Source organism: Equus przewalskii, chromosome 19, assembly GCF_037783145.1.
Source record: "Equus przewalskii isolate Varuska chromosome 19, EquPr2, whole genome shotgun sequence".
Classification (NCBI taxonomy): domain Eukaryota; kingdom Metazoa; phylum Chordata; class Mammalia; order Perissodactyla; family Equidae; genus Equus; species Equus przewalskii.
The window spans coordinates 34,312,039-34,337,412 of NC_091849.1; the positions used below are offsets into that span (position 1 = coordinate 34,312,039).

Sequence of the window (25,374 nt, forward strand, 5' to 3'; positions counted from 1 at the left end):
CCCGCCAGGTGGACGTCATCAAGAAGGCCTACCTGCAGGAGGAGGAGCGGGAGAACTCGGAGGTGAGCCCACGCGAGGTGGGCCACAACATCTACATCCTGGCGCTGCAGGTACCAGCCCGACCCCACGGCCCCACCCCCCACGGCCATGCCCCCCAGCCCCCACCCCGGCGACCACGCCCCGTGACCCTGCGCTGCCCTCTCGCTCAGCTCTCCAGGCACAACAAACAGCTGCAGCACCTGCTGAAGCCCGTGAAGCGCATCCAAGAGGAGGAGGCTGAGGGCATCTCTTCCATGGTGGGCCCGGGGACCAGGCTGGGAGTGGGGCGGGACTTAGACAGGGGCGTGGCTGGGCTGGAGATGGGATGGGCTAGTATCTGGGGGGCAGGCTGGGAATTGAGGGCGGGGCTATGGCCCGAGGGCTGGGGATGAGGGCAGAGCTGAGGCCTGAGAGCTGCTTGGAATCCAGCATGAGCCAAGGGGCGGGGCCGGGGGCTCAGGGCGGAGCTTCGGCCCGAGGGCCCGCCTGAACCTGAGAGCTACGATCGGAGAGCAGGGCTAGAATTGGGAGGCGGGGCTCGGGGCGGGACTCAGGACTATCGGGCGGAGCCCGACTGGTGGCTAGGGGTGAAACCAGGGCTTAGAAGGGGCAGCAAGGCTGGGGTGGGTCTGGAAGCCTGAAGGAGGACGTAGGGTGCATCTGAACAGAACTGCGGAGGGTGCTGACTGTCCTATAGGATTGTCCGGACATGGCTCTCCAGCTACCCCCCTCCCACTTTGGGGCTGGGTCCTGGCTGGGCTGGGCTGGGCTGGGCAGGGTCTGGTCTGGTTGGGGAGTCACTGGCTGGGGCATAGTTCAGAGCTGGGCTCATGCCCGGCAGGTGGGGCTTGGGTGCAGGCCTAGCGGTGGGGGGCTGCTGGGCTGACCTCAGCGCCGTCCCCACCCCCAGCTCAGCCTCAACAACAAGCAGCTGTCGCAGATGCTCAAGTCCTCAGCGCCCGCACAGGAGGAGGAGGAGGACCCGCTAGCCTACTACGAGAACCACACGTCCCAGATTGAGGTGGGGCCTGAGGGTCAGGGGCCAGTGAACCAGGGCTGTGAGCTTGGCCCTTGGTGGCCACGGCCCAGGTGTGACCATGTGCCTGTGTGCCCCCAGATCGTGCGGCAGGACCGCAGCATGGAGCAGATCGTGTTCCCGGTGCCTGGCATCTGCCAGTTCCTGACAGAGGAGACCAAGCACCGGCTCTTCACCACCACCGAGCAGGACGAGCAGGGCAGCAAAGTGAGCGACTTCTTTGACCAGTCGTCCTTCCTGCACAACGAGATGGAGTGGCAGCGCAAGCTCCGCAGTGAGGACCGCGGGGCGGGAGGGTGGGCTGGGGCTTGGAGCTGCTCACCGCTGCCCCCTGATGCCTCCTCGCCTGCTGGTGGGCGCCCCACCCCCACCTCCGCCTCAAGTAGTTTTCCTCCTGAAGGGGGTCTGGAGCTTGTGCGGGCGGGGGGGCAGAGGTGTTAATCGGGGGCTCCCTGACACTGGCCCCCACCACCCTCCCCCCAGGCATGCCGCTGATCTACTGGTTCTCCCGCCGCATGACCCTGTGGGGCAGCATCTCCTTCAACCTGGCGGTTTTTATCAACATCATCATCGCCTTCTTCTACCCATACGTGGAGGGCGCGTCCACAGGTCAGGACACAGGGCTGGTGGGCAGGCGCCTTGGGGCCCCCCATGCCCCCTCCTCAGGCTTGGGCAGAGCCTTGGGGCCAGTCAGGCTCTCAGGGACCAGACAGATGCAGAGTGGGGAGAAGCAGTCCTGTGCTGCCCTCTGGGCTCTGCACCCCATCATGGGGAGACAGGTGTGGTCCAGCGGGACAGACGGGGTCCTTGACCTCGGGAGACTGTGTGTGTGTGCACGAGCCAGAGGCTGGATGTAACAGCAGCAACTGGATAGGGGCTCCTGCCACAGGCCTAGAGATGCAGGTGTGGTTGGGGGGCCCTAACACCAGGTGACCAGGAACTTAATAGGGAAGGCTTCCAGGAAGGGGTGGCTTCTTGGGGTCTGTTGGGGCTGTGGTGAGCTTGAGCAAGCCACACTCCTCCCTGCTCCCCTGCCCCAGGTGTGCTCGGCTCCCCGCTCATCTCGCTGCTCTTCTGGATCCTCATCTGCTTCTCCATCGCGGCCCTGTTCACCAAGCGCTACAGCATCCGCCCCCTCATCGTGGCGCTCATCCTGCGCTCCATCTATTACCTGGGCATTGGGCCCACGCTCAACATCCTGGGCGCCCTCAACGTGAGTGCCAGAGGGAGCCCCCACCCCAAACCACCCCCATGCTCATCACACAGTTGGACTTGAAGCTGGCCTGCTGCCTCCCAGCAGCCACTGCTCTGCTCCATCCCCCTCAACCTGGGTTGGGATCCTCAGCTCATTCTAGACCTGCAGTTGGAACCACTCTGTGCCGCCTCCATCTCCCTGGACAACTGGGGTCAGCAGGCACTCAGAGCCAGCCAGCCAGCTGGGAGTCACCTTGGAGCACCAGCTTCAGGGCTGCTGTGCACACGGTGTAGTTGTGCACTGATCAAAGGCACTGTTCGCATTGTAGACATCAAAGATTTGTCTATTGTGATGATTTCCTGACAGATGGAAAAAGTGCCTTGAGCAAGGGGGCGTCTTTTCATAAGTCACCCCATCCCCATAAAGGCCAAGGGCGCTCTTCTCTGACCATCCTCCTCTGTGTCTCACTGTCTTCCTGAAGCAGAGGGACCCATGGGGCTTCTCCTCTGTTCTAGGCCCGGGGGCCTGATGCAATTCTGGAAGCACTTTCATTAATGCTGTGCCTGCCGGGCTGACATTCCATTGAGGGCTGGGCCTCTGGGCTGGGCACTGGGTGGGCCTGGCGACAGGGAGTGGAGATTCATGGTGGGCGGTGGGTTACTGACCCCCGGGCTCTGTACTTTGCCCCCAGCTGACCAACAAGATAGTGTTCGTGGTGAGCTTCGTGGGCAACCGTGGCACCTTCATCCGGGGCTACAAGGCCATGGTCATGGACATGGAGTTCCTCTACCACGTGGGCTACATCCTGACTAGTGTCCTGGGCCTCTTTGTGCACGAGCTCTTCTACAGCATCCTGGTGAGGCCCGCTGTGGCTGAGGCAGGGCGGAGGTGCAGGGCAGCTGGGGCTTCCTGCGAGTTGCCAGCAGTTCCCTAGCGCTGGTCTCTCTGTCCAGTCCTCTTGCTGCTGGGCCGGGAGGAGTGGATTTCCAGAGTTGTCCTCCGCCTGACTCCAGCCTGGCCTTCAAGTCCCTGATGGCCACTTCTGGCCCCTGTCTGACCCATCTCCCTCGTACAGTGGTGGTTCAAGCCTAGACTCTGGAGCCAGACCACCTGGGTTTGCATCCCAGTGTGGCCCCTATTAGCTGTGTAACTTTGGGCTTGTTTCTTAACTGTCCTGTGCCTCAGTTTCCCCACTGTAAAACGGAGATAATTAATAGCACTTACCTTCTAGAATAACTGTGAGGATGAAATGAGCTAATGCACAGACATCACATAGAGTGTGTCCTGGCATGAAGCAAGCGCACTGTAAGAGTTGGCCATCCTTCTCGCTCGTGTGTGGTGCTCGCCTGCCCATCCGACCCCTCACGCCATCCCCTAGGCCCCTCCCTTTCCTTGGCCTTAGAACCCAGGTTCCTCCGAGAAGCCGCCTCGCCTGACAGGCCTACCGGCCTGGTTACACCTGCCTAAGCACAGACCCTGCTGGAGGAGGCTGTGGGAAACCACTGGGACCACGGCCCTTTGGTCCAGCAGTGTCCCCAGCCCCTCAAGGCCCCGTCCCTGCCCTGCAGCTCTTCGACCTCATCTACCGTGAGGAGACTCTGTTCAACGTCATCAAGAGTGTGACCCGCAATGGCCGCTCCATCCTGCTGACTGCCCTGCTGGCCCTCATCCTGGTCTACCTCTTCTCCATCGTCGGCTTCCTCTTCCTCAAGGATGACTTCATCCTTGAGGTCGACCGGCTGCCCAGCAACCACTCCAGAGGTCCGGGCTCCTCTCCTGGCGGGTGTGGGGATGCGAGGGCCTGTGCACGTGACTGGCGTCAGGACCAGGACCTGGAAGTGCTTATCCCTGGCTCCCTGCCTCAGTTTCTCCTCTTGGGTTCTGGGGAGGTCTAGCTCACACCAGTCTGCCCCCTCCTTCCTGGGACAGACTGAGGGAGTGGGAGAGCCTTGGGTCTCTGGCTCCCTGAGGAGCCACTTGCTTGCAGACCCTGTCATTCATGTTTAACTCAGTATTTGCGGGGGCTACCTGTGTGCTGGGGTTGAGGACGCAGACCCCCTTCCCTGCCCTAGGGCACAGCCCAGCGTGGGTAGGGGCGTGAAGACCCTTCCTTTGTAGCCAGAAGGAGTGAGGGGATGTTAGGAGACACAACCATGGGGATGATAAGGCCAGACATTTAGAGCTCCTGGTGACTTTGTCAGTGTTGCCTCCAGCCAACCCCCTGGGGATGCCACATGGAGCTGCCACATTTGTGGGCACGTGCAGTGGGGACAAGATGGAATGCGCCTCGGGGGTCTCGGTGCCTGAGGTCCTGGAAGGTGAGGGCTATGTGTCTCGGGAGTCCAGGTGGGGTGGGGGCGGAGACAAGTGGCCTGGCCTGGGTATGAGCAAATGCTCTGCTTGCAGAGGACGAGGAGCTGGACAGCACGGAGCGGGCCTGTGACACTCTGCTGATGTGCATCGTCACTGTCATGAACCACGGGCTGCGCAATGGTGGTGGTGTGGGCGACATTCTCCGCAAGCCTTCCAAAGATGTGAGTACCCCCTGCCCCACCCCCAAATCCGCATGGCCCAAGCCCTGGCCAGGTCAGCGACGGTGAGGGTCCTGTCCTCAGATCATGACCAGGCAGAGTCGCTTGGCCTCCCTCCATCTTCGGTGTTCCAACCCTGCCTCCCCACTTGTATCCCCCTTTTCCGGCTTTCCTACCGAGTCAGTGCGCAGTCACATTGTTGTTGAGCTGTCCCCAGCCCGGCTGTCCCCACCAGCTCACTGATGCTCTAAGGAAAGACCCTGGCAACCAAGCTTTGCCCCGACTAGGGAAGGCATGAGTCAGACAGCAGGCCATCCCAGGGCCACACTGGCTTCATCTGTTCGGCAGAGCTCAGCCCACAGTGGGGGAGGGCAGAGTGGGGAAGCTGAGTTGGACTCATAAGGAGGCCTCAGGATTTGGCTCAGGCAGCCCAGCATTCCCAGAATGTTGGTCTGTCCCTAGTCCCATGGGGGTGAGTCGCCTCCCTGGCCAGACAGAGGGTTTCTAGAACATGTGAGGCCAGGCGTCCTGAGGGCGGGGCAGGGAAGTTCACAGCTGGCTCTTGCCCTAACCAAAAGCTAGGGGCAGACACAGCCTAGACCCACGGCCTTAGCTCCCCACACCAGTCTCCTTCTACAAAGCTTCATCCCTGCTGGTCTCCTTTCTGAGTCCGCTCTTTGCTAATCCACACCCGGGGCTTGTGGTTGCAGTTCTCGCTGCATAGAGTGAGGTTGGGTCTGCCCTACCATCCTCAGGGGCCTGAGAGCCAGAGGCCCTTGTTTCCTTCTGCTGGGGGCTGGGCCCCCTCCACCACAGTCCCAACGCCCCCTGCCCAAGTCCTGCCTGCTGGTGAACTAGGGGACTCCTGGGCCCAGCCTCCCTGTCCCACACCTGTAGGAGTCTCTCTTCCCGGCCCGTGTGGTCTACGACCTCCTGTTCTTCTTCATTGTCATCATCATCGTGCTGAACCTCATCTTTGGGGTGATCATCGACACCTTTGCCGACCTGCGTAGCGAGAAGCAGAAGAAGGAGGAGATTCTCAAGACCACGTGCTTTATCTGTGGTGAGGCCTGGTCCCTGTCCTGCGGAGGCTGCCGCAGGGCTGGGGCTGCCTGTGGACTGGGACATTGTCTGGGCTGTGGCAGCCTCAGTTTGGCCCTGCCCAGGTTCCTGTGGCCACTGCGGAACACTGCCCTGGGTTGGTTGATGGCTGTTTGCTCACCCAGAACTGGGAGAACAGGACCCTGCCTGAACCTGGAGTAGCAGGAGGGAGCGGGAAAGGCGTCAGAGCCCGTTCCTTTAAACCCTATCGGTTTACACATGAGGACACTGAAGCCCAGTTGGTGGCTCAAGCCTCTAGTTCCAGCCCAGGGCTTTTCCCACCCCTGGTGTGAAGGGCTATCCTCTCTCCAGCCACTGCAGGCTAAGGAGCCGGTGTCACCTGGAGGGAGATCCCTTCTCCAGCTCTCCCTGCTCCCCCGGGTTCTGGGAATTCTGGCATTTGCTCCTGTGGCCCTTAGCGGCCATTGGGGCGGGCCGCAGTGTGACAGGGCGGCATCTCCACGGCTAAGTGGCTGGTGCTTTAAATAGAAGTGACCTAAATAGCTCAGAGTGGCTGTCACGCACGTTCATCAGACCTTTCAGCCTGAGAACAGATGACATGTCCCCGCTGCATCGAGAGGCGGTGTCTGCCCCCTTGGGGGACCCCACAGTGGCTCTTGGCTGCTGACGGCTTCCTCCTTGCCCTCTGCATCCTCAGGTCTGGAGAGGGATAAGTTTGATAACAAGACCGTGTCCTTCGAGGAGCACATCAAGTTCGAGCACAACATGTGGAACTACCTGTACTTCATCGTGCTGGTCCGCGTGAAGAACAAGACGGACTACACGGGGCCTGAGAGCTACGTGGCCCAGATGATCAAGGTGCGGCCCTGGGAGGAGCGGCCGCGTCGGCCTGCACTGGCCCGGGTGGACACTTGCTGACAGGCCAGCAGGGGAGTGGAGGAGCGCTGGAGCCAGCCCTCAGCTACGCCGGAGCCCTACCAGCTGCCTGTGCCGCAGAGGGTACCCCACGCTCCACACTCTTCTGCACAAGCTCTGTTGTCAAGAAAAAGCCTACGGCAAACCCATCAGCCCCAAAGGACATCCCTGGTGTCCCTGGGCCCGTGGGTACATGATGCCGAGGAGGCGTGGGAACAGGGCAGGCCCTGCCGGTGGCCGCTGCTCTGTGGACCATTCTGAGGGAGACTTTTCTGACCTGGGCACAGGAAGGGCAGCTTCCCGAAGCCTGGATGGTCCCAGGCTTGGAGGGAGCCCGGAAAAACTTTAGGCTCTCAGACTTACGAGGAATCAAATTTATTCTCTGTCCAATTTCTATAGTAATGAAGGGAGTGAAGGCAGTGATTAATAAAAAAGGGTCTTACAGCATTTGGGGGACAGGAAGCCCATCAGTTCCGTCAAATACAGCGCATCTTCACATTACTGCACAATGATAAATTGCAGGCTAAAAGGAAAGACTGTTTAGTGAAAAAAAAAGGGAGTTCTATTTGTTTTTTAAGTCTGTAATTTGAACTGATCTTTGAGTACAGATTTATCTGTTGGTCTGAGAATTCACAGCTTGTGACAAGGAAACAGAAAACTGCTTGGTGGCCCCCCTCCCCACTCCTCTGTCCCAGGAAACATGGCTTTGCCTCTCAGATGTGTCAGACGCCGGCATCCTCAGCAGAGCCTCCGGCTCCCTCAGTGTGCCATCTGTCTGACTCGCATCTTCCTGGGGCATGGGGCGTGCATGGCGGGGCGGGGAGGAAGGAAGGAAGGAGATTCAGGGTCTGGGCGCAGAGGCCTCCCCTCCACCCCTTGCAGGGTGTTATGAGAGTAAACAGATGGTGCCGATACCAGTGAGGCCGCCTAACGGAAGTCAGCCCGTCACAGTGCTGTGGCCTTAACGCCCACAGAGGGTTCACTGCCAGCTTGCTCTGGCCCGGCGAGGACCCCGGTCAATTCAGATTTTCCCATGACGCATCCCGGGGGAGTAATTCTGTCAAGGGTGTGGCAGGAGGCTCCCCCCACATTACTGCTTTTCCAAACGGGGCCTTCCGAGGCTGGGCCCAAGCTTGCTCATCCTGCTGATCTTTTTCAGAACAAGAACCTGGACTGGTTCCCCCGGATGAGGGCCATGTCCCTAGTGAGCAACGAGGGGGAGGGGGAGCAGAACGAGATCCGGATTCTTCAGGACAAGCTCAACTCCACCATGAAGCTGGTGTCCCACCTCACTACCCAGCTTAACGAGCTCAAGGAGCAGGTGTGCACCCTAGCCCTGTCCTGGCCCTGCCCTTAGGGTCCCACACTGGGCACCCTCAGTCCCGGGGGTGGAGGGAGAGGATACTGGGGCCTTCATGCCCCGCCCCTTTCCTGCTGGCCCTCCTTCTTGGGTCTGGGGTGGAAGACACATTCCAAACACACTTTCCTCTCCGCGGAAAGCTACACCCAGGGTTGGCAGCCCCTATCCCTGCGCCCCTGAGACACACGGCCCAGGGGGACCTTGGTTTAGGTGTGTGGGGCCCTCCCCTTACTCTGGCAGCTGCTAGGAGTCCCTCGGAGGGGTTCACTGGCGACAGGGCAGGTCAGGCATCCTCCCGCTTCTCAAGATCCCCTCTTGCCCAGAGCATCCTCCTCTCCATCTGGCAGTGACTAAATGAGGTTCGGCAGCCCCTCTTTTAGGTGGAGTGAGTTTCCAGCTGCACCAAATCAGGGGTTTGTGACACACTAATTGAGGAAGAGGGTTTTAGCCTGACATCCTTGCTGCACCCTGAGGAGCCTTGGCCTGCTGCCAGTGCGGAATGGCAGCTGAGTCCGTGGGGGAGGGTGGGTGCCAGCCCTCGGCAGTGCCCATGGAGAGGGGGTGCTGGGCGGCCTGACCTGACCTGCTGGCATCTGTCTAATCCTAGATGACGGAGCAGCGGAAGCGCAGGCAGCGCCTGGGCTTTGTTGACGTCCAGAACTGCATGAGCCGCTGAGGAGAGCCATCGAGGGCCCTGACAGGATGCCCGTCGCTGGAGAGCTGTGATTGGGAACACTGTCCCTTCCCTTGGGTGGCCCAGCCAGCCCGCCAGCCTCTCGAGGCCAGGTGCTCACCCAGCCTCTAGCTCCCACTGTGCCAGACAGCCTGGTGCCAACCCAGGTGCTGACCAGCATGGAAAGGGGAGCCAGAGCTGACAGTGCTGCCCAGAGCCCTGAAAATGACGCAGAAACGCACCGGGACTCAGCTTATTACCTTCACACTTTAGAGGAAGATAAGTTCTTCTGAAGGACTGTTGCTTTGTCCCTTAAAGCAGTAACTGACATTCCTTCGTATTCCTTCCTGTGGGTGATTAAGATGGGGTCACCTCTTTACTCAAGCACTACAGTCGGGACACTGCCCGCCTCGGGAGGGGTGCGGCAATGCAGTTGCCAGTCATTTTAAGGCTTCCTTACGTAACTTATTCACGGGTGCTATGCTCAGCCCTGCCGTGGCCGCAGAGCTCCCTCCGTGCTCAGATCTGCTGTAGACAGTGTAGACCTCACCGTCCGTGTCAGGGCCACCCTCTCTGGCATGGCCCCAGCCAGACTGTAACCCGAGGATGGAGAGCCTTGCTCCAGGGATCTGCCTCTTCCTGGGCCTCCTGGGGAGGAGTCACACGCCCAGGTGATAGAACTGGGCTGTGTTTGAGTGGCTGGTTTTTGACTGTTTGTTTTTTCTCCTTTTGGTGTAAAGTTTTACACATCCTTTGGCCTTAGAACTAATATGTTAACTGCCTTAAATAAATTAATAGAAACCTAGTCCATTAGAGGGGGATGCTGTTTCCTGTACCCCCCAAGGGCTGTGAGGTAACGTGGCATGCTGGTAGAGCATGGAATACAAGCCCTTGGCCACTGGTCCAGGCTCTGCCTCTCTGGAGATGCTGAGTGACATCCTGTCTCAAAGTGATTCTTGACCAGGGGTCCCTGTTCAGATTTGTATTCAGTATAACTGGCTTTTGTCTAATCCTGTGTATTTCATCATGTGCATTTCAAAACATCATGAGGAGTCTAGGTACAAACGAGGTTAAGAACCCACTTCCACTTCTTCCCAGGGAGGGGTGCTCTTGGCCCTGCCCCACTCCTCCTCTCAGCTCTCTTCTTGACAGAAGAAAGCTCAAGTAGGGAATGTAATGTCTACTAGTTAAGAGCTAAGGTTCCATGGAGTAATAAGGTAACCCTGTGTGTGTCCCTGCCAGGGGGCCTCTGTCCTGTGGCCTCCCACAGAACCTGCCCATAGGTCTGAAGCCAACCACAACCTGAGGCCCCACCTGGCCAAGGCCTGTCTGTGGCTCCACTCTGTCCCTTAAGTCAACTTGGAACGTGGGTTTTCTGCAAGGTCAGGGGCAGAGGACCAAGCTCCATCCTTCTGAGTCAGTAGGAATGAGGGCCAAGCAGGCTTTTTCTCATCTGCCATACCACCTCCTGCTGCTTTCTGTTTGCAACAGGATGCCTTCTTCGGTATTTACTGCTATTTTTGGCTATCTTCCAGGAGCTCCTACAACAAAAGGGAGCCTGAGAGTCTTGCCACGAGCCGCCAGACCCCTGTTGGCAAGGTGGGGCTCCTGTGGCCGTGCAGGAAGCACCTTGCCCAGAGGCCCCGTCACATTCCCTTCTCAGGCCCAGACGAGACCCACGCTTCCTCTCCCTGGGAGGCCTCCCTCCCCTGGCTGATGGGCAGGGCAGATGCTCAACTGGCATCTCTGCTCAGGCTGCAGCTTTCTTTAGAGCAACAAGGACTTCCTTTCTGTGGAGGCTAGATGAGATTCCCAAACTGCAAGGACAGGGGAAATCAGGGCGGTTTTATTTATGATGGCAACATACAGGACTCCACGCTTAGGTACGTGGGCGAGATAAGGCCCGAGCCCAGGCCTTAGGCTTCTCCTCGGGACTCCTGGGGGCAAACTTCTCCTGCAGTTTCTTCCACATGCCTTTATTCATTTCTTTAAACTCTTCCAGGGTGTCTGCAAAAGGGGAAGGCAAAAAAGAAAGAGACTGATCTGAAATTTGATTATGTAGCTTGGCCCCAAGGAGCTTTGGCCATACAAGCTTGCCTCGCTTTTCAGTGTGTTCCTGAAAAGGGGAAGTGGAGACCCAACTTCTGATAAGCAAGACAGATAGGGTCAGAGAAAAATAACTGCTGGTGTGGACTGAGCACTGGTTGACTAGGACTGTGCCTCACAGTGGCCTCTGCTCACATCGAAGCATCAGTCAGCATCTAAGCAGGGCCCTCACTGCCCTGCTACACCCGAGTGGGTGAAGAAATGGCACTGCAGTGTCAGCCACACAACCCACAGGCCCAGATGCTTTCTCTCAAAACTTGGCCTGCACTGCACAGACCTTACTCTCTCCATTTCTCAGATGTGGAAACTGAGGCAGAGGGAGTTTAAGCAACCTGCTGTGGAGTTGAGCAGGCCCCAGGGAGTGAGATGGACCTGGGCCCGAATCCCTGCCCAAGATTTCCCCAGTGGGTCCCGGTCCCCTTAAGCAAATGTCTTCACCTTCTGGGCCTCGGGTTCCTCCTCTGTCAAGTGGAGATAAAAACGCCTGTCTCGGAAGTTGTGGGAATGAAAGGAACTAGTGGCACTCACCTGCTTGGCACCTGGACCACACTCAAGAAAATGTGGCCATCGTCACCGCCATGAAGGCAGCAGGGAGCTGGAGGGAGCCAGTGGGGCCCTTGTCTGAGAACGAACACGCACACGCACACAGTCCAAAGGAGCCAAAGCAGGGCTTCTCAGTCTTGCCATTACTGACCTCTTGAGCCAGACACTTCTTTGTTGTGGGGCTGCCCTGTGCACTGTAGGATGTTCAGCCTCCACAGCCTAGATGCCAGTAGTGCCACCCCTGCCCTTAGCTCTGACAACTCAAAGTGTCTCTGGCCACTGCACATGTCCCCTGGGAGCAAAATCACCCCCAGTTGAAAACTACCGGTCTAAAGTCTCTCTAGCGTTCAAGTTCTCTGATACCTACTTTTACTTGTGTTTTAAATTTAGATTTTCACGTAATATTTCAGTTTCATAGCTTGGATTTTCATCTATTAACAAAATTTCTGGAGAAAAAGAGTAACTTTTCTGAACAAAAAGGTAACTTACATTATTGTCAGTGGGCTCTTGACTGAATTAGGACATGTACTGTGCCTCAGCCACAAGCCATAAGCCCAGCATCCCACCCGGGGACTTTTCCAGAAGTCCAGGTTCTCTGGTGGGGCACAAACTCAGACGCGGAGGGTTCCCTGTCCACTTGTAAGCCATGAGGCCTCCTTTAGAGTCTCCCGTGGCCGCAAGCCCGGGATGGACACACTCGGGACCCAGACTGCGGCCACACTGCAGACTCGCCAGGGCCTCAAATCCTCTCACTACAAACACGGCAAGGTGTTTTCTTGCCCCGTCAGAGGAAATGTTCGGTAAGCTTATTCCACACAGTCGCAACAAAAACAGGAGGCTTGCTCTGAGAACAAATTATCAGCAGATTTCCTGGGGCTGAACTCCCAGCCAGAACAACCTGCAGCCCAGGCCCGTGGCTGGGAGCCTTCCAGCTCCCCTCGTCCGCTGCGGCCTCTTCCCCCCGACTCACAGAGGGTTAACCAAGGGGCCAGAGCCTCGGGCCTCTGCAACTTAGCTTCATTCTAATTTCTCACTTGGAATTTCAAGTTCAAACTTGGCTCAAACTCTCCAAGGCCCTCACAATGACACTGTGCATTAATGCTGGTAACTACATGGGCCCACAGACATGGGAATAAATTGATATATATATATTTTTAATTGCCAATAAAGTGATTCTGCCTGGCCAAAATATCTCTACCCCAGTTTTCCAGAGAGTTCTGTAATAAAAATAGGAACAGACTTGAGACACAATAGCAGGTGACACTACCACGTTTTAATCTGCTCAGAACATGAGAGCTTTCTAGAAGGCCAAATCCCCAACACTTAGTTCCTGAAAGCTGCCACAAGAATAGGAAAGAGAAATTTCTAGAGTACCAGAAGGTGAATGTTTCAGGATGATGCCTTCCCAGAAAAGGTTAGCCTATTTTTGTATACAGTATCCTTGGCATTAAAAATAGTAATTTTCCAGAACTTGCCGACTTCAACCCAGGCTCCCCCTTCGGTGACAATGGAGATGGGGAAGCAAGGAGGGAGTGGCCTAGGCAGGGTATTTCCTTCCTGGTTAATTGGAGTAACCAATGACTCCAACCTACCTAGTTAAGCCTGTATGTAACCCACAGACCACATCCCCTGGGTTGGAGAACTCTTAGGCGGATATTCCCATACACGTTTACTGAATGGCTTTTTGTTTCAATTAAAACCCTCATTGTTTATAAAGCCCCCTTAGGACCATAAAAATAAAATTATTTTCCTTCCATCCTGATTTCAACTACTTCCATTTGGCAAACACGTATTCCCTCGGTTCCCTGCTGCCCAGCCTTGAACTTAAAAGCTCTAAAGATGGATTTTCTTTTTTTATATAATGCCTCTGACCTTCTCCATAGTCTTTGGCCAAAAGGCATGAGCCCTGTAGCTTCAGAATTTCCTCTGGGCTATTCCACAAGACTTTCCATCAAGCAATGCTGTCTTATTCGACAATTCCCCTTGGCCACTCAAACCCAAAGAATCATTTGCAAACCAACCAGGAAAGGCAACTGTGCTTTCAATACCTGTGGACAGGATCAGCTTGTACTCTTCCACCGACAGGCCACTGAAGCTCGTGTCTCTGGGGCGAGGGTACTGGACACACGGGCCAGGGAGGAAGAAAGAAGGGAGGGGAGAGGTTAGTTCTGCAGCACAACCTGAGACCTGACGATCCTGGAGGGAAGCCTTGCTCTCTAACCGCAGTCCCTGGCCTTCTCTGGGCAGTGGGTGGCCTGAAGCCAGCGGCCGGGCAAGGAGAGCAGCGCCACCTGGAGGTCAAAGATTTGGCCTCGCAAGCACTGGTATCTCAACCAGGCGGCTCCAACTTCAATGCACATGAACCCTCTCTGAAAACGCAGGCTGGGATTCAGAAGGGCTGAGTGGGGCCCACGATGCTGCATTTCTAACCAGCACCCAGGTGATGCCCGTGCTGCTGCTCACAAGCCACACTTTGAGTTTCGAGGATTTAGAAGAAATTCCTTTTCCCTGTAAGCTAGGCACTTGGCCATGTATATCTGGGGAGTTACTGGACATTTTCCAAGCCTGGGAAAAGCCACGCTAAATGGAATTTGACAGTCATCATGTCAGGGCCAAGGAAAAGCCAAGCCCTGTCTGACGGGACTTTCCCAATCACCCTGTCTTTAGCACCAGAGTGAGTGTGGGGAAGTACCAGTTCCACCAGAGTGGATGGGAAAATACGTCTAAGATCCGGCAGTTGTCAGGCACACCCAGAAGACATACTGGCATATCAAATAATGGTTTTTACTCAAAATTATAAGTAGCTCTTATTTAGGGGACCTCAAAACCTCTACCAGGCACCTTTGTTAGCTTGGTTGAAATTACTGGTTGCGTTTGAAAGTAGCAAAACCACAATTCTGTATAAAACATTGCATAATCAGATTTTCACTCATTCTCATTGATCGTCTGCAGTCAGAGAGCTGGGGCTATAAAGACTGCGGCTCACTCACCTTGTGTTTGTAATAGTTTGAATGGAGTCGTGCTAAACTCTCGTACATCTGATCACAGGCCTCAGGCTCGGCAATCTGGAAAAGAGAGAAGCCCCGAGGGAGTGAGCATACAGCCCCGCCTCCCACCTTGTCTGCAGCTGAGGGAGGACCCCACTGACAGAGGCCCTCAGAGGAAGCAGGCCTGCAGCCCAGCCCTCCCTCCTGGGAAGCAAACTCAGCCTGCAGCTCCTGCTACCAGAAACCACCTTTGTCAGCTCCCCAACCTGCAGAAAAGCCCGCTCAATCAACCGGCAACACATGATTACTGAGCACCTGTGACCTGTGCACCACAATGAAAACGTAACACTGGCAGGGCCCATCTCGGAGAGGGAGCGCTGGGGCAGTGTGGGTAACAAGAGTCAGAGGGGGCTCCCCGCGGGCTCAAGCGGTCAGTGCGGGGCGGATGCGAGACTAAGCTGGGTCTCAAGGATGACAGGAGTTGGGGAGCAGAAGGAAGAAAGGGGAACATTCCTGGCGGAGGGGACAGCATGGCAAGGCAGAGGCGGCTGGAATGCCACCTGTGCTTCTGACCAGCCAGCCTGGCCGAGGCCTGAACATGCAGGTCAAAGAGCCTGGCAGGAGAAAAAGAAAGAGCTTTTTGAGTTAAACCTTTAATATGAAATGTATTAAATAAAAATTCTTTCATGAAAGGTAAAAAATCATCTGAGCTTTCATCTGTGCTAAGTGGACAGCAGCTGAAATTTTACAAGGAAACACGAAGAGAGCAGTATTTTAGGATGAGAGAGGTGCACTGAGGAGAACCAGGAGGGAGAGTCCAGTTAGGTACTGCTGGAAAGGACAAGGCCCCAACGCCGCGGCCTTGCGAACAGAAAGGGGAAAATTACTCGGGGTGCCTGAGACAGCGGTGCCCCTGCTGGGGGTCCCAGGGAAGCTAGCAACACGCTCCCTCACACCTCTTCTCAGTTTCCCCTCCTAGGATATATCTATAGTTCCTTACAGTATTCTGCCAAGAATTCTGAAAGCTCCCCAGAACAAAACTTTCTCTTTTATGTTTTCTCCCAGAATTCAAATGATGGATTTTTTCCAATTTAAATCCTTTCTCGAAGAAGGCAGAGCATAAATAAATCAGTGGTTAAGCGTTTTAATAAGGCAGCTCCACTTCTGCCTCCATATGTGTCAAACGAGGTCCCCACTTTACAGCAAACAAAAAAGACGACCGCGTCCTTTCATTCTACTTGATCCATCTCTGGATTCACGTCACTAGTCATGAAAATGCCCAGCCAGCCATATCAGGAAAGAAAGGACAATGGACTGAGGAGGGAGCCAGTGTTTGTTGAATAATAATCAAAGGCATTATTTGGATTGGGGCTAAGGGTGAAAGAAACAATGGATGGAAAACTCCAGGCTGGTGACTGAGTTCTGACTCCCTGCTGAGCAGCGTTTCCAGGGAAAGTCCAGTTGGAACAGAATTCTGCAGCACGCTCTTGGGAGGAAAGCATTTTGAAGATTACGTCTTCAGCAGGGCATGCAAGACCAGGAGCTCACACAGAAGACAGAGGGTACAAGACACGAGGAGAAGAATAACCCCCTCACGAAGTTCTGAAGAACATCAGAAAACTGTGCATTGCATCTTTTGCTTGCTCTTTTCATGCCTGTGCACACGTGCTCACTCATAAATTTAAAAGACATGCACTGAGAACCTACAGCACGCTGGGCCCTGTGTACTGGGCCTCCACAGCTGTGACAGCAGTGCAGTCAACGGCCTGAGTTGACACCATCACTTATCAGCTATGGGATGCTGGGCAAAAAACTCAATCTCCCCTGAGACTTTTAGAAAAGTTGCCACATTTGCTTGATCGCTCTGTCTCTGTCTGTCTGTATCTGTCTTCTGCTCCAGCTGAGAGCGAGTTGGGGCATCCATCCCTTCACTCCGTAATATTTCAGTATGTATTTCCTAAGAACAAGGACACGCTCTTACATAACCACAGTTCAATGATCACATTCAGGACATTTAACACTGATACAACACTTTCATCTAGTCCATCATCCACAGTGCAATTCTGCCAGCTGTCTCAGTAACAATCTTTAAAGAAAAAAATTCTTTTGGCCCAGGATCACCTCCTGCCTTTATCAGTCATGTAGCTGCTTCTTTCAGTTGGGGCAGCGCCTCGGCCTCTCTGTCTTTCAAGTCTTGACATTTTTGAAGCATACTGGCCAACTTAACCTTTAAGAGAAAAGATAACAATAGTCCCTATTTCTGAGGGTGGTGCGAGGATAAACGAGGTAGTGCCTGGACTGCTCTGAATCCGGGGCCTGGAACACAGGGGAATGTGGTGATTAGTTTTTCTTACTATTACTAGCAGTAAACAGCTGCAGCAGTAAACACAGGCCTCTCCCTCACAAACTCCAAGGGGGACAGAGGACAGCTTAGGACAGTCCCGGTAACGGTGGAATGAAGGGTGCTGGGGGCTCCCCTCCAGCTGCCAGGGGAGCCAGGGAAGGCCAGCCAGAGGGTCGGGGCCAAGGAAGAGCGGGAGTGACGAGCAGGAAGTCGAGGCTCACCAGGCACAGGACCAGCATAAGTGGCTGCCCAGGGATGGCGGGTAGGACATTTTCAGAATGGGAGTTGCGGTGTGACTGCCGGGTACGGCCAGAGACGGAAGCAATGAAGGGACCAGAAATTGCTGAAGCTCCCCTCTGATCTCAGCCTGATGGCTCCCGGCACTCACGTCACTCCACGGTGGGCTCAGCGGGTCTCAGACACCGACCCTTGGTCTCTGCCGAGTGAGCAGCCGTTTGCTGCCCCCGTTCTTTACTTAATGACCACTCATCTGGACCTTCCCTTCCTACCACCATCCAGCTACCTTCCCAACAAGCTCCTAGGAGAGGCCCTGCCTTCCTCCTAGCGCCTCTCTCCTGGGCTCCCACTGCTGCCGCGGGACCAAGACACCACTTCCTGATCAAACCTGCATTCCCGCCAGATCCCCACCCTCAGAAACCTTGCAACGCAAGGTCCCCTCCTGCTTCTCCTCCAAATTCTCCAGCGGTGAGAATTCGCCAGAGGGCCACTCAGCCACCTCCTACTGTACCCTCCAGGGGGTGAGCAGGGGGTCCTCTTCCTTCCATCTTTTCCCATCTCTGACAGGGCAGCAGGGCACAGAGAAGGGGCAAAGAGGGACGTCAGGGTCACCACTGCAGAGCGTTGCTCCTGCGAGAGCAAACAACAGAGGGTCTGAGTGGGAAAAACAAAGTGGCCCTCTGGGCTCCCTCAACCTCTTAAATTCCCTCAGGGTTAAAGAGACAGTCTCCTAGAAATTTTACATAATGCCTGGAGCTCCCTTAATAATCTGAGAGGGAACCAAACCCCTAAAAACAACCAAGCACCCAAAAATGAAATTGTCACCCAACTTCCCATATGAAGTGAGGTGGTGACTACATAAGGCTGCAAAAGCAGCTCAGGGGACACGGGAGTGAGGTACGCCAGGCTCTAGCTGAGTTATTACGGCCTAAAAGAGACAGGGCCACGGCCAATCCTGGGTTCCTAGTCGCACCCGACCCAAGCTCGGCAACTAGGAAACTGTCTTGCTTACTACTTAAAAGAACCTCAGTAGAAATACTTGTCTAATTCCAGAAGCCTCACCACATTCCTAGATCCTACACTTTATTCAGACTCGACCAAAAACATTCCTGAATTTTGAAATATAGTTTTCCTGATGGAATGTACTGTGCACTTCTAGAAATATTCTTATATACAAGCTTTAAATTACCTGATTTTGCATTCACACCTAATGAGATTATGGACATTTTGGGACTAACAGAGGCACTGGGTTTGAAAAAGGTAGCAGTGGGACATTATGAAAAATTCAGCTCTGCTCCCTAAATGTGAATAAAATAGATGTTCAACTGACAAAGTGTCCTTTATGGCTCTATTTTTGCTCCTTTTGCATTTCCCCTGCTCAGTCGTCAGTAAATTTCTCTTTACCATATTAAACTTTTATACATACAAATCTACATCACTGCCGCAGGCACTGTTTTCGATTTTCAAAATTGAATTTTGGGTGGTGACAGCAATTGGTACAGCAGCCCCTATTCTAGTCACACAAAGGGACGCATAAGCACTTTTGGGAAAGGGTGTCGCAAATTGCTTTGCTAATTAAGGTAGAGCTGGATTCAGTCCAGGAGGATCTATGAAAAAAGGCTTTCATGACTTGGTAATGAACTTCTGGAATGAGTTCCTTCCGTTATGGGAGCCTATTCCCTTCAATTCAATTGCAAATCTATTTCTTGAGCACCTACTATGGAGAGTGCTCTGCCAGGGGGCTGTGGAGGGACAGACGGGAGACCCAACCCTGGCCCTGGAGAAGCTGTCAATCAAGCTGAGGAGACAAGACATGCATGCACTAAAAATCAAACACGGCCCGGGGCAGTGCATAACCGAGTGCCAGGGTCACAGGAGACCAGAGGTGGGAGCAGGTCAGCAGGCCTGCGGGCAGGGCAGGTGTGGTGAAGGTCTTGAGTTTCACTGCGGTGACAGTTCAGAGTGAGGGGAGCCAGAGGCCCTCACTCTGAGGAGTGTAGACTTCCGAACTGGACCTGGGCCTGGGCGGATGGGAGTCAGAGGAGCGCCTGAGAGGAGGCTCGAGAAGGCAGGGGGACAAGGATGTTTCAGGCAGAGTCTGAAGCCGAGCCAAGGAGTACTTCAAGGGCTGGGACACCAGCAAATTCTTGGCAAGCTGTGTGTCTGGGCTTTCTGGGGAGCGAGAGGGTGTCCACAGTGCACTAGATTCTCAAAGGTTAAGAACCACTTATAATATGGCCAATTTGGGAGGCATGAGAAGATACGCTCACTGAGGCAGAAGCATGTGCCAGGATGTGGTGAGAAGCAAAAGAGAGGTTGGGGCCAAGGACCAGAGGACAACGAAGGCCTCACAAAGCTGTCCGCCACTTGTCCAGGAGGCAACAGGCAGACTCGAACATCTCTGAGTGAAGTGGAGATCCAATGACAGCGGTCCGTAATTTACCCTCTGGGAGGAGCACCACATCTTTACACATGCAGGAAAACCACATCCCCTCGTCTAAACACTGCCTGAACTCACTTTAGCTCCATCCAGAAGCAGCAGAGAAAAGAGATGGAGATGTTTGTACTCCCTCTGAGATGGTTCTGCTCACAACTCCTGTTTCACAGCAGGGGTTCAAGATTATTACAAAATGGCGTAATCCGTTCTGAGGCCATCCCTCAAAAACTTGACTTCAGGGGGCCCACATGAGGCAGGTGCGCAATGTTGAGATGGCGTCACCGCCGTCAGCGCGGGCCACGCAGAGTGGAGCTAGCTGTCCGCCACCCTGAGGAATGCCAAAGACTGGGCCTCAATTGGATGGCAGAGAAAACAGCACCATATAAAACCTCTGTTCTCTGAGGAGCTAGAAATATCATTTACATTACTGCAAACCTCAAAGTCCAACTCCTTTCAAACAGGGCCAACATTACTGAAACCTGGATACAATACAATTACAAGAACTCTCTGGGGGGTGAGCCCTTCCTGGGTGGCAGCACTTCCAGGCTGTTCCTCAGAGCTGCCCCCATGCTGGCTAAGTGGGTGCTAGTGTACAGGCAGGGGTCTTTTAGGGAGCTGCCTGTGCCCCTAATGAGCTCATTAGAAGGCTCGGCTCCTTTCTCTGCACTGAAGTCAACAATTACAGCTGTTCTGCACCTTGCTCCACGCCACGATTCTTTTATTAAGCTCCCGGGCTGCAGGTAACACGTGTTCTCTTCAGGAAACTGTATTCGAAGGGAGTAAAATCCATAAGCATTAACTTGAAAAAAATTGCACAACAGGATGGAGGGTGTAAGAGGTGTTGTGTGTTCCTGCTTCCCACCATCACTCCCTCTCAGTGGGTTTAGGGTGGACGGGGAGACTCCCCAAACGGCACTTTCAGGTGGAACGAACATGGCAGTGATTTTGTACTCCGCTTTTGAGTCTGAATGATCAATGTGCTTTCTCGTGAATCTGGCTTTTCTGCACTGCTGTCCCACCTGAGGACCATGTTTCTTCCCGTGCACCCTGGGGAGGTAGAGCCCGGGGCAGAGAAGCAGGTGGGTGAACACAGGGAGCTGTTTAGTTCTTCATCCAAACTGTCCATGGTCCAAAAGCGTTTAAGCAGGGAAAGAGGGGAAGGGAGTGGCTTGATAGTGAGGCCTTTCTAACAAGAAATAACTCGGGAGGAGCGGCCACTGAGGAAGGACAGGCAGCCAGGGGGCAACTCCAGATGCGGGCCGGGAGAGCTGGGCCTGATTCTCCTTGTCTTGTCCTGCCACTGAACTCCAAGGGCCCCCGAGTTTGTTGTTGTACTTTTTGGATTTTGTTTCTTCACCTGTAAAATGGGAATAGTCAGGGCTACCTGACTCGGCTGCACTGAGGATTAAATTAAATGAGATCATGCATGCAAAAGAGTGCCCTGCATTTGTTCAGCGTTACTGTCAAGATGCAGGAAGCTGAGAGGCCAAGACGACTGCTGCCTCTCTCCTCTACAGGAACAAAAGGCTGCGGAACAGAGCTGCACCCCCGCCAGTCCTGTCTTTTTGGCAACTGGCATAACCAAGGGGGAGATCCACAGCAATCAGCCAACCGGGTCTAACACCCGCCGGCTGCCAGCTCAAGGAGGAGTCTATCAGAACTACCTTTCTTTCTCCAGGTCTTTGTAAATGGTCCGGGGGTGTCAGTGGGAGTGACTCACGTTGCTGTTCTCAATTCCAGCAAGGTGCTGCTGCCTCCCAAAATTATCACAAAGATTTACTAAGCCCAGGCACTCAGTTCTTAGGTGTCATGAGGATGAGGGAGCATGACAGTGGTCCTGAGTGATGCGCCTGCTGCCATCATGACGCACTGGCTCACTCTGCCAGGGACACATTCATCAGCCACTCTGCAACCATCAACCGAGCCATGACTTGCCTCTGCAGCCATGACTCAAATCTGTGTGGGCCTCCGACGGATCAGAACTATCTCCCTAGGTGATGACAGAGGATGACAACTCCCAAAGACAAAGCTCTGCCTTCCTTTTCTGGCTCCTCTTACGCTAACAGTCAAGTAGGTGACCGTCGCTCTCTCACCTCCTTGATGAGCGAGCCTCTGCTGGCCTCTCTGCTGGCCGGTCTCACCGCCTGAATTTCCTCAGAGTGGCTCACGGATCTGCCTGACTGTAAGCTCCCTCGTGGGCAGGACCAGGTGAGGTCCCTCTTCTGCAGTTCCTGCAGTTCCCGCGCAAAGTAACCTCTCAAACTCAGGACACAGAAATATCCCCTTCTCACTCTTCACTACTTCTCTCCATCTAGTTCTGCTGCGTCTGCAACTATATTCAAATGATTTCTGCCTTATGAGCCATAACCAATCATTTATTTATCTATTCCTTCAGACGTTTACTGAGTGTCTTTTATGTGCCAAGAACTAGACTAAAAACTGGGGGAGAAAGACAACAGCACCATCCCTATTCTCAGGAAGCTCACACTAAAACAAGCAGGGAGCAGGGCCCTAGAAAGTCTCTGGGACTTGCAGAGTTGGGACTAGGCATGATTCTTGCCTTCAAGATCCTTACGCTTCGGGCAAGTGCAGAGCACTGTAAAAGGTGTGAGGTGCACTACCCTCAGTGTAGTGCAAGCCCCCCAGCCTCCCCACAGAAGCCTGGGCCGGACACTCCATCCATGCCCACCATCCATGCCCTCCACCCAATCAGCGATCTGGTTACAATGCCGCCACTGGGCATGTTCTTGCTCCAGTAGGCGAGCTGGCTTGCTTCTGTGTTGGGCTCACTTGTAAGAAAATATGTTCCTGCTTTGATAGGTCATGGCCAAGTTTTGCAAGTCATTTCTTCACGCTATGTGTCTATGTATCTCATTTCATATCTCTGAGCTCTTGCCTGAACCCCAGGCAAATATCCCAAGGCCTCCTTGACATTTCCACTTGGAAGTCAGGCCACTTGGCATCTCAAGTTTAACACGTCTAACTCCAAACTCGAGACGTTCTTCCCACAGCCCACCTGTTGCTCTTCTAGTCTTTCCCATCTCAGTAAATGACACCATCTTCCACCCAGCTGCTCAGGCCAAAATAATCTAGGTGTTGTCCTAGGTTCCTCTCTTTTCCCTTACCCCACATCCAATAGATCAGCAAGTCCTGTTGACGAAACCTTCACACTGCAACCCGAATCCAGCCACTTCCATCTGCTGTGCTGCCACCCTCAGCCAAGCCACCATTTCTTCCCTGGGCTACCAGAGCAGGCTTCTTGTCTCCGTTCTTGCCGCCTATAACCCATTCACCATATACAGCTGGAGTGATCTTTTTAAAAAAGTAAGTTAGGTCACTTCAGTCCCCTGACTAAACCTCCCCAATGGCTTCTCCCTGGCCTTATAATAAAACCCAACTCCCAACCAGAGCCTGTACGGCCCTCCTGTGCCTGGCTCCTGTTCTCCTTTGACCTCAGCTCTTAGCAAACTCCCTCTTCCTCACTACCCTCCAGTCACTCTGGCTTCCTTTCTGTTCTCTAACATACCATTCTCATCTATATGTCACCTCCTCAATAAGGCCTTATCTGATTAACGTTACTAATATTACCCTTTTATTATGCTACTCTGTTTTGTATCCATCATGGTACTTATCTAAACTGTCTTGCATACGTCTACTTGCTTACTATGTCCTAAATTAGAATGTAAACTCAAACTTCACGCCGACAGGACCTCATGTCCAACTCGATGCTGTCTCTCCAGCATCTAGCGCAGGTCCTGGCACATGGTGCGCGCTCAGTAGAAATGTGCTATGTGAATGCATGAATCCCAGAGCCGCTGCAGCACCAACCTGGAGCAGAGCAAGAACGTAGGTCTCCCACTCACACACACACAGGGGTGGAGGCTGAGAACCCAAACCTGCTGCCGGGGCGTACAGGGGCCCCGGAAGCACACGAAGGCTTGGCGGGGGCCCTGCAGAGCTCCTTGGGGATCAGCTCGGTCAGTGCAGAACACTGCGAGGCAAGGGCACCGTGCCAGGGGAGTAAGCCTGCGACTGTCACCCGCTACACTTGGTGCTGTGCGTCTCGCCCCCGCCCTCACGCGGAATCATCTCGAGAGCTTTGAGAAAACACTGAGGCCAAGATGCCACCCCGGAGATTCTGGTTCAGTAAGGTTGAAGGGTCCCAGGCACCTAGGCTTCTAAAACGCGTGTCCAGTAATTCCATGGTGCAGCCAGGGGAGAGCACCGAGGAGACGGCGGAGTCCTCGCTCCCGACGATTCCCGGGGGACCAGGGGCCAGCGCGCACGTGCGGCCAGGAGGCAAGGCGCGCGCATGCGCAGGTCCGACGCTGGCCCGCTCGAGGGTCCCGCCCCTGCCTCGTCCTTTCCTCCCCTCGCCCCAACCGCCTCCCCGCCGCAGGCGGACCCCACAGTCCGGTCACCTGGGTGTTCTCTCCCTCCCGAAAGGCCTGTGCTACCCGCTGCCGCAGGTAAGCGCCCAGGTCCCGGCCCCGTTTGGTCTCGTCCACTGGCCATTCCTCACAGAGTTTAAGAAAACGCCGGTAGCGGCTGGCCGCCATTTTGGGCCCCGCTTTTCCCCGCCCCTGAGGGAGGAGTCAGCGCGGACAGATGGCGCCTGCGCACTGAGGCTCGCAGCCCTCCTAGTCGGGGCGGGAAGGAGTGAGCATGCGCGACGTCGCGGGCGCCCCGCTGCTCTCCGGGAGGGGGCGCTGCTCGCCTGTCTCTGCGAGACGAGCTCGTTCAGTCTCCGTCCTCCTGGAACCAGCCCAGATCCCGGGGGCGAGTCAGATGTGGGGACCCCAGGGACAGCTTTGCTTCTCCTTTTCAATGACTGCACAAGCTCCAGACTGAAAAAGCCTCCTCCGAGACCTCTGCTGATTTGCATAAGCGAATATATTTGCATGTAAATACCTGTTATTCGATGAAGATGTGTTTGAACTTAATCGCGTAGCACGCACACGTGGTTCGCACCCCCACCCTTCTCTCTCCTCACAGCACCTGTACGTGTCACCACCACTTGGTACTCTGCCACAGTTCCTGCTTTAGTGCTCCTCAGCTCTTCTCCCGCTCCCCGGCGCCTATTAGTACCCTTTCTGAGCGCCCCCTCCCCAGGCCGGGCGCTACCCCGCCCTCCCGGAAGCACGCGTTTCCTAGCTTAAGCAAGTCCGCTGGGAAAAACTTGATTCAGCCTGGAAAAACTTTTTTGTTTTACCAAGCCCTCTCTTATCCATCTCCAGCTGCATCCTCATGTGGAATGTCCTGATTTTTCTTTTGAAAAGATACCCCCACCTTCCAGATTTTCTTTGAGAAAGCCTCCGCCCCTCTCTGCGTCTTCACTGTCCTGCGTTTAGCCAGGCATCCCATGCATGCAGCTCTTGGCTTCCCCCAAAACCTCTCCCTTCATGCCCCACCTACTTTGTAAAGGTGAGTCCAGGAGACGCCTGCCTTGAGTAGGGAAGTGAACACACAACCAGAACACAGATTTAGAGTGACAAGGGCTTCAGCTGAAGTGTTAGAGAACGCTTGGGGGTTTGGGGAAAGCAGTCTTGCTTCCAGCTGTTCAGGGAAGTAGGGGGGAAGATCAGGGATGGCTTCTGAAGGCCGTGGCATTTGGGCCAGGCCTGGAAGGATGGTTAGGATTTGGATAAGTGGGAATGGAGGGACCTTGAGGGGCAAGAGCCAGGCCCAGGGCAGGAATGAGAGAGAGTGGAAGAAGGGGCGGTTTAATCTGAGGAAAGATCACTGGGTGGTTTTAACAGGGAACGGCTTTGAACTGTTCTGAAGTCTCAGAGTAAAGACCTCTTGAAGAGAACCTCCGGGGACCCAGGGTATGCGGTGCCTGCTTGAGGTACATGAGGTCAGGGGGTGAGAGCTCAGGGGGAGGGGAAAATGAGGCACTCAAGGGTGCC

General features: G+C 54.7%; 2 protein-coding genes across 9 annotated transcripts in view; one reads left to right on the plus strand and one right to left on the minus strand.

The window, feature by feature from the left end:
- The window catches only part of ITPR3 (inositol 1,4,5-trisphosphate receptor type 3), a 66,446-nt gene extending 56,830 nt beyond the window's left edge, over positions 1 to 9,616 (plus strand). For 4 of the 7 annotated variants that reach the window (XM_070584429.1, XM_070584427.1, XM_070584431.1 and 1 more), the window contains 14 exons: positions 9 to 110; positions 210 to 296; positions 950 to 1,060; positions 1,157 to 1,349; positions 1,559 to 1,684; positions 2,116 to 2,288; positions 2,962 to 3,126; positions 3,839 to 4,031; positions 4,472 to 4,588; positions 4,677 to 4,804; positions 5,699 to 5,864; positions 6,561 to 6,721; positions 7,938 to 8,099; positions 8,746 to 9,616. In XM_070584429.1, coding sequence (XP_070440530.1) covers positions 9 to 110; positions 210 to 296; positions 950 to 1,060; positions 1,157 to 1,349; positions 1,559 to 1,684; positions 2,116 to 2,288; positions 2,962 to 3,126; positions 3,839 to 4,031; positions 4,472 to 4,588; positions 4,677 to 4,804; positions 5,699 to 5,864; positions 6,561 to 6,721; positions 7,938 to 8,099; positions 8,746 to 8,814 — 1,953 coding nt within the window. In that variant the 3' untranslated portion in view covers positions 8,815 to 9,616. The remainder of the gene's footprint in view (positions 1 to 8; positions 111 to 209; positions 297 to 949; positions 1,061 to 1,156; positions 1,350 to 1,558; positions 1,685 to 2,115; positions 2,289 to 2,961; positions 3,127 to 3,838; positions 4,032 to 4,471; positions 4,589 to 4,676; positions 4,805 to 5,698; positions 5,865 to 6,560; positions 6,722 to 7,937; positions 8,100 to 8,745) is intronic. The other 3 variants (XM_070584428.1, XM_070584430.1, XM_070584433.1) reach the window with 1 other exon arrangement.
- Positions 9,617 to 10,635: 1,019 nt separating this feature from the next.
- Positions 10,636 to 24,298, minus strand: UQCC2 (ubiquinol-cytochrome c reductase complex assembly factor 2). 2 transcript variants are annotated; one of them, XM_008540618.2, is made up of 4 exons: positions 23,887 to 24,298; positions 14,451 to 14,525; positions 13,509 to 13,578; positions 10,636 to 10,818 (listed from the first exon to the last, which is right to left on the minus strand). In XM_008540618.2, exons 1-4 carry the CDS (start codon positions 24,022 to 24,024, stop codon positions 10,691 to 10,693), a joined length of 411 nt encoding a protein of 136 aa, XP_008538840.1. In that variant the 5' UTR covers positions 24,025 to 24,298; the 3' UTR covers positions 10,636 to 10,690. The 2 variants fall into 2 exon arrangements, with proteins under 2 accessions (XP_008538840.1, XP_070440536.1); XM_070584435.1 differs by having other exon boundaries at positions 10,636 to 10,849; positions 23,887 to 24,071.
- Between the last annotated feature and the right edge of the window lie 1,076 nt (positions 24,299 to 25,374).

Bases quoted from the DNA above. Each gene is read 5' to 3' on its own strand.
- UQCC2 (XM_008540618.2), bottom strand. From the start codon at position 24,024: ATGGCGGCCAGCCGCTACCGGCGTTTTCTTAAACTCTGTGAGGAATGG. The intron at 13,579-14,450 runs GTGAGTGAGCCG...CCGTGTGTCCAG, and splicing joins CAAACTATTACAAACACAAG to TACCCTCGCCCCAGAGACAC. The intron at 10,819-13,508 runs GTATTGAAAGCA...CCCCTTTTGCAG, and splicing joins CAAGCTGATCCTGTCCACAG to ACACCCTGGAAGAGTTTAAA.